At 36.5% G+C, this 8,111-nt stretch overlaps 1 protein-coding gene across 2 annotated transcripts in view; it reads right to left on the bottom strand.

Annotated features, from left to right (window-relative positions):
• ARHGAP42 (Rho GTPase activating protein 42) overlaps positions 1-8,111 on the bottom strand; it is a 316,467-nt gene that overhangs the window by 32,709 nt on the left and 275,647 nt on the right. For both annotated transcript variants that reach the window (XM_073904018.1, XM_025893708.2), the window contains exon 13: positions 681-743. In XM_073904018.1, the coding sequence (XP_073760119.1) occupies positions 681-743 (63 nt within the window). The remainder of the gene's footprint in view (positions 1-680; positions 744-8,111) is intronic.

Genomic DNA, 8,111 nt, shown 5'->3' on the forward strand with positions numbered 1-8,111 from the left:
AAAAAAAAAAAAAAGAAGATAGCAGGAGGGGAAGAATGAAGGGGGGGCAGATCGGAGGGGGAGATGAACCACGAGAGACAATGGACTCTGAAAAACAAACTGAAGGTTCTAGAGGGGAGGGGGGTGGGAGGATGGGTAAGCCTGGTGATGGGTATTAAAGAGGGCACGTACTGAATGGAGCACTGGGTGTTATGCACAAACAATGAATCATGGAACACTACATCAAAAACTAATGATGTAATGTATGGTGATTAACATAACAATAAAAAAGAAATACAGTATGATTTTTGGTAAAGTTCAAGCTATAGTTTTTTGTGTATTTAGATAATTTATAAATTTATATAGTTTTTAAAGTTAATTTCATGTTAATGATGAAATACATCCTCAGGGCGCCTGGGTGGCTCAGTTGGTTAAGCGACTGCCTTCGGCTCAGGTCATGATCCTGGAGTCCCGGGATCGAGTCCCACATCGGGCTTCCTGCTCAGCAGGGAGTCTGCTTCTCCCTCTGACCCTCTTCCCTCTCGTGCTCTCTATCTCTCACTCTCTCTCTCAAATAAATAAATAAAATCTTAAAAAAAAAAAAAAAAGAAATACATCCTCATTTTTTGAGAGGTTTCTATATAAGAATGAACTACATGAACTACATAACAGTAACAATGCACCTGTCAGGCAACACTTACCTCTTGTTTCCACAGCTTGAATGCATTTTCTCACAAAGTTGAACCCTGCTTCATTTAAGTACACTGAAAATAAAAGAAAATCACAGTAAGGGTTTATGCCCAACTTCCTTTACCCCTTAGTTGGCTCTGTTGTTTCAGGACTTAATGGCACAGTTTTAGTTAGTCTGAATTTTTACTTTAGGGTAGAAGTAGAAAGGTTCGCAGTCACCAAAGTTACTACATAAACTTGCTTCCGTAGAATACACAGATCCTTCATAGAAAGCAAATCTGTTATGCCGATTCTGTCCATTTTTTCTAAAATTAGCCTTATCTTTCACTACATGTTATTCCAGACAATAGAAGCAAATGTACTAAGAAAAAAAACCTTTATTATGTCTTGGTAATTATATTACAAAGCTAGTCACATATTCTTTTTCATGGGATTCTGAAAACATTATGAAGTAGAGAGAAAGCTTTGTAATCTTAAGATGGTTTACTGGGTTGCTGAAAATTTCACTTTGTTCCAAGCTTATGAACCAAGATTCTAACACGGATCTCCTGAATCCAAGTCCAATATTTTTTCCACTGCATTTTTTATCATATGCAAAGTAATTCAAAATACATTTAGTCGACCAAAAATCCCCCAAAGATCCTACATTATGAAATAGCAATTTATTTTCATTGCTTTTGCTAGATTTTTAAATCTGTTCTAATTTTCTTAAGTTTTTGAGACCAAATCAAATTAGATTGTTTTAAAAAAAAGGATTTAACTTAAGAATATCAAGTAATACCCTGAGGAAAGATTCAAATGTTTTCTTGGTACTATCATGAAAATTTTCATCATATGTGGTAGAGATATATTTCTTAATATTCTCAAATTATATATGAAAATAATTCATATCAATAAAAAACTAAACTGGCTTCCAATTAAAGATGGTGGATTAGAAGGAGGCTGGAAGATGGTGGAGTAAGGGGACCCTAAGCTCACCTCATCTCATGGATACAACTAGATAACACTCACATCAGTGTAAATAACCCAGAAAACGAAGACTGACAAAACAAACTCCACAACTAAAGGCAGAGAAGAGTCCACATCAAAGAGGGTAGAAAAGGTGGAGACATGGTGGGGAGCAAAACAGAGGTGGCCATCTGTGGTCAGGAGGGAGCCACAGTCACAGAGAAGGGTGAGAAATAGACTAACACACCAGGAAGCTTGCATGGGAGAGATGAATCCTCCTAACATTTGGCTTTGAAAGCAAGAGGAGCTGAATTTACTGACTTCTTACAAATAAGAAGAACTTAAAGCCTGGAAGCTTAAAAATCAGCTGGCTCCATTTTGGAAGAGCCCTGAAGGCAGTAGGAAGATGAGTCCCTGCCCTTAAAGGGACAGCATGCCAAACAGCCCTCCAAAAACAGGGTAGAAGCAGTACTTTGAAAAACACCTGGGGCGTATAGTAGGGAGAGTTATTTACTCATCTCAGAGCACGTCCAGAGTAAGACTCTTCCAGGAACAAAGGAGCTGGCAGGTGCCACTGCCCTTCCCCACCCTTAACATAAACACATGGTCACCTGCAGAAACCAGCAGGAAAGTCACTACGTAATTTGCTTACACCAAGCCCCACACCCTAGTGCTTTGTCACATCCATCCTTTCCACTCATGCTTGCATCAGTCCCAGCACTTCAGGCCACCCCCTCAGAAATCCAGCGCCAACTATGCCAACACTACATCTTTCCACCCATGCATTTTGCAAGACTGTAGTTCTGGCAGTAGCAGTGGCAGGCCTTGTGGAAGTTCAAGGAGCACCTTGTTAAAATTGCACAATTCACTCACAAGGCCCGGGTCCTGGAAGCTACAGGTCTCAGGTCTCATTTCATAAGCAGAGCACACCTTGTTAAAACTGCATACCACACCCCCACCAGGGACAAAATGCTGCTCATAACAGGCAAAGAGAGCCTCTGCAGACAACTGGACTGAAGGAAAAAGCAGCCAGGACAAAACAGCAAAGCACATGCAATACACATAGGAGACACCACCTGAAGCATCGGGCTCTGGGGAAGGAGGGAAACTGCACTGTAGGGCACTACAGGACCTCTTCTTCATAAGACCACTACATTCAAGAGGAGGAGACGTAGCTGACTTTCCTGACACAAAGAAACAGACACAGAGAGTTAGGCAAAATGAGGAGACCGAGGAATATATCCCAAATGGATAAAAAAAAGACAAAAACGACAGTAAGAGACCTAAGAGAAATGGAGTAATACACCCGACAGAGAATTTAAAGTAATTATCATAAAGATACCCACTGTACTTGAGAAAAGAGTGGAGAATATAAGTGAGATGCTTAACAAAGATATAAAAACAAACAAATCAGAGATGAAGAAAACAATAAATGGAATTAAAAATACACTAGATGGAATAAATATCAGGCTAGAGGAAGCAGAGGAATGAATGAGCAACCTGAAAGAAAAAAAATTATGCAAAATGAGAACAGACTTAGGGAACTCAGCTACTTCATCAAGTGTAATAACATTTGCATTATAGGGATTCCATAAGAACAATAAAAGGGTTCAGAAAATTTATGTGAAGAAATAATAGCTAAAAAGTTTCCAAAACTGGGAAAGGAAATAGATATTCAGATCCAGGTGGCAAATAGATGTCCAGATCCAGGAGGCAGAGATCCCCCCAAAAAATCAACTCAAGGGGGTCAACATCAAGACACAAAGTAATTAAAATGGCAAAAAGCAGTGATAAAGAATTTTAAAAGCAGCAAGACAAAAGAAGATAGTTACACACTAGGGAAATGCCATAAGGTTATGAGTGGATTTTTCAGCAGAAACTTTGGAGGACAAAAGCAAGTGGCATGATATATTGAAAGTGCTAACAGGAAAAAATATGCAGCCAAAAATACTCTTTTTAGCAAGACTATCATTCACAATAGGAGAGTTTCTCAGACAAACAAAAGCTAAAGTAGTTCATGTTCACTAAACCAGGCCTACAAAAATATTAAGGAAACACTTGGAGTAGAAAGGAAAGACCATAAGTAAGAGCATGAAAAGAAGGAAACACAAATGCAGTAAAAATAATTAATCTGTAAAAATCAGTGAAAGAATTCATAAAATAAAAGGATATGAAATAGAACACCATATACCTGAAAAATAGGGGGAAGGGTAAGAAGAAAGAATGAGTTCTAATTTAAGCAACCGTTTACTGAATATAGGCTGCTATATGCAGAAGATGTTCTATACGACCCTAATGGTAACCACAAATCAAAACACATAACAGATACACAAATAATAGAGAGAAAGAAATCCAAGTTTATCACTAAAGTGTGAAAGAGAGAAAGAGAAGAAAGGATCATAGAAAAACTACAAAAATGACCACAGAAAAGTAACAAAATAGCAATAAGTACATATCTATCAATAATTACTTTGAAAATAAATGGACTAAAAGCTCAATCAAAAGATACAGGGTGATGTGATGGGTAGAAAAACAAGCCCATCAATATGCTGCCTATAAAAGACTCAGAACTAATGACACATGCAGATTGAAAGTGAGGGGCTGGAAAAACATTTATCATGCAAATATGTCAAAATAAAAGCAGAGTAGTTATACTTACATCAGATGAATTGACTTTAAAACAAAGACAGTAAACAAGAGAATAATGACACTATACAATAATAACAATCCAACAAGAGGATATAACAATTCTAAATATTTATGCACCCAACATGGGAGTACCCAAATACACAAAACAGTTAATAACAAATAAAGGAACTAATTGATACATTAATAGTAGGGGATTTTAATACCCCACTTACATCAAAGGACAGATCATATAAACAGAAAATCAACAAGAAAACACTGGCTTTGAATACCACACTGGACCAGATGGATCTCACAGTTATATTCAGAACATTCCATCCTAAAACAGCAGAATACACATAATTCTCAAGGGCACATGCAACATATTCCAGAATACATCACATATTAGGCCACAAACAAGCCTCAACAAATTCAAAAGTATTAAAGTCATACTATGCATTTTTTCTGACCATAATGCTATGAAATAAGAGATCAATGATAATAAAAAAATCTGAAAGAGCACAAATAATGGAGGTTAGATAACATGCTACTAACCAATGAATGGATCAACCAAGAAATAAAAGAAGAATAAAAATTACATGGAGAGAAATGAAAATGAAAATATAATGGTCGAAAACCTTGGGATGCAGCAAAAGTGGTCCAAAGAGGGAAATTTAGAGCAATACAGGCTTACCTCAAGAAGCAAGAAAAATCTCAAATAAACAATCTAACCTTACATCTAAAGGAGCTAGAAAAATAGGACCAAACAAAACCCAAAGACAGCAGAATAAAGGAAATAATAAAGATTAGAGCAGAAATAAGTGCTAATAGAAATGAAAACAAACAAACAAACAACAGAAGAGATCAATAAAGACCTCACACACACACACAAAAGAGAACTACAGGCCAATATCTCTGATCAACATAGAGGTAAAAATCCTCAACAGAATATTAGCAAACCAAACTCAACAATACACTAAAAAAAATTATTCACAATCAAGTGGGACTTATTCCTGGGATGCAAGAGCAGTTCAACATTCACAAACCAATCAACAGGACACATTACAGCAATAGGAAAAATGATAAAAACCATATGATCATTTCAGTAGATGCAGAAAAAGCATGTGACAAAGTATAACATCCATTCATAATACAAACCCTCCACAAAGTAGGTCTAGAGGGAACATACCTCAACATAATAAAGGCCTTATCTGAAAAACCTACAGCAAACATCATACTTGATGGGGAAAGTTGAGAGCTTCTCCCCTAAGGTCAGGAACAGGACAAGGATGTCCACTCTCACCACTTTTATTCAATGTAGTACTATAAGTCCTAGCCACAGTGATCAGACAACAAAAAGAAATAAAAGGCATCCAAATTGGTAAGGAAGAAATAAAACTTTCACTATTTGCAGATGACATGACACTATACATAAAGAAACCCTAAACACTTCACCAAAAAATTACTAGAACTGATAAATGAATTCAGTAAAGTGACAGGATACAATATATAGATATCCAGTGCACTTTTCTGCATTAACAATGAAGCAGCAGAAAGAGAAATTAAGAAAACAATCCATTTGCAACTGCAACAAAAAATAATAAAATAGTTAGGAATAAACTTATCCAAAGAGGTGAAAGATCTGTACATGGACAACTATAAAACACTGAAGAAAGAAATTGAATGTGCCTGAAATAAATGGAGAGACTTTCCATGCTCACTGATTGGAAGAATAAATATTGTTAAAATGTCTATACTACCCGAAGCAATCTACAGATTTAATTCAATCCTTACCAGAATACCAACAGCATTTTTTTAAGATTTATTATTTATTTATAATAAATAAATAATACAGAGTAAGCAGGGGGATGGGCAGAGGGATAGAATCTTAGAGCAGACTCCCCACTGAGTGTGAAGCCTGACATGGGGGCTCAATCCCAGGACCCAGGAGATCGTGACCTGAGCCAAAAGCAAGAGTCAGATGTTTAACCAACTAAGCTACTCAGGTGCCCCCCAACAGTATTTTTCACAGAACTATAGAGCAAAGAATCCTAAAAGTTGTATGAAACTACAAAATACCCTCCATAGCCAAAGAAGTCTTGGAAAAAATAACAAAACTGGAAATATCACAATTTGACACTTCAAGTTATATTACAAAGCCACAGTAATCAAAACGGTATGGTACTGGCACAAAAGCAGATACATAGGTCCACAGAACAGAATAGAAAGCCCAGAAATAAACCCACAACTATATGGTCAATTACTCTTTGAAAAAGGAGGGAAGAATATGTAATGAGAAAAAGACAATCTCTTCAATAAATGGTGCTGGGAAAACTAGACAGCTACATACCAAAGAATGGAAGTGGACCATTTTCTTACACCATACACAAAAATAAACTCAAAATGAATTAAGGACCTAAATGTGAGACCCGAAACCACAAAAATCCTAGAAGAGAGCACAGTCACTAATTTCTCCCACATCAGCTTGTAACAACATTTTTGGATATGTCTCCTGAGGCAAGGGAAATAAAAGCAAAAATAAACTACTGGGATTACATCAAAGCAAAAAGCTTCTGCAGTGCAAAGGACAACAACCAACAAAACTAAAGTTTAACCTACTGAATGGGAGGAGATATTTGCTAATGACATATCTGATAAAGGGTTAGTATCCAAAATATATAAACAACTGATGCAACCCAACACCCCAAAAACAAATAATCCAATTAAAAAATGGACAGAAGACATGGACAGACATATCTCCAAAGAAAACATACAAATGGCCAACAGACAAGTGAAAAGATGTTCAATATCACTCATCATCAGGGAAATAAGTGCAAATCAAAACCACAATAGGGTATCACCTCACTCCTGTCAGAATGACTAAAATAAAAAATACAAGAAAGAACAGCTGTTGCTGAGAATGTGGAGAAAAAGGAACCCTCATGCACTGTTGGTGGGAATGCAACCTGGTGCAGCCACTGTGGAAGGGTATGGATGTTCCTCAAATAATTAAAAATAGAACTACCCTATGATCCAGGAATTGCACTACTGGGTATTTACCCCCCCAAAATATAAAAACACTAATTTGAAAGTATATATGCACCCCCCCATGTTTATTGCAGCATTATTTACAATAGCCAAACTATGGAAGCAGCCCAAGTGTCCATCAACAGATGAATGGGTAAAGAAGTTGTGGTATATATACACACAATGGAATATTACTAAACCATAAGAAAGAATGAAATCTTGACATTGGCAACAACATGGATGGAGTTAGTAAAATGCTAAATGAAATAAGTCAGCCAGAGAAAGACAAATACCATATGATTTCACTCATATGTGGAGTTTAAGAATCAAAACAAACAAACAAAGGGAAAAAAAAAAGAGACAGACAAACCAAGAAACAGAGTCTTATTAACTGTAGAGAACAAACTGATGGTTACGAGCGGTGAGATGGGAGGGGGGATGGGTCCAATGGGTGATGGGGATTAAAGAGTACACTTCTCATGATAAGCACTGAGTAATGTATGGTACTGTTGAATCACTATATTGTATACCTGAAAGTAACATAACAGTGTATGTTACCTATACTGGAATTAAAATAAAAAACTATTATAAAAATTTACATTTTTGTTGAAGAAATAAATTCACATATACACAAAAAGAAATAAAAAGGAAGACATGGTGTGTGTGTGCGTGTGTGTGTGTGTGTGTGTGTGTGTGTGTAATGGAATATTATTCAGCCATAAAAAAGAATGAAATCATTCATTTGTAACAACATGGATGGAGCTACAGTATGATGTTAAGCAAAATAAGCCAGTCAGAGAAAGACAAATAGGTTTATGATTTCAATAATAGGTAGAATTTAA

This window comes from Callorhinus ursinus, unplaced genomic scaffold (genome assembly GCF_003265705.2).
Source record: "Callorhinus ursinus isolate GAN/ISIS: 27379988/994484 unplaced genomic scaffold, GSC_fseal_2.0 scaffold19, whole genome shotgun sequence".
Classification (NCBI taxonomy): domain Eukaryota; kingdom Metazoa; phylum Chordata; class Mammalia; order Carnivora; family Otariidae; genus Callorhinus; species Callorhinus ursinus.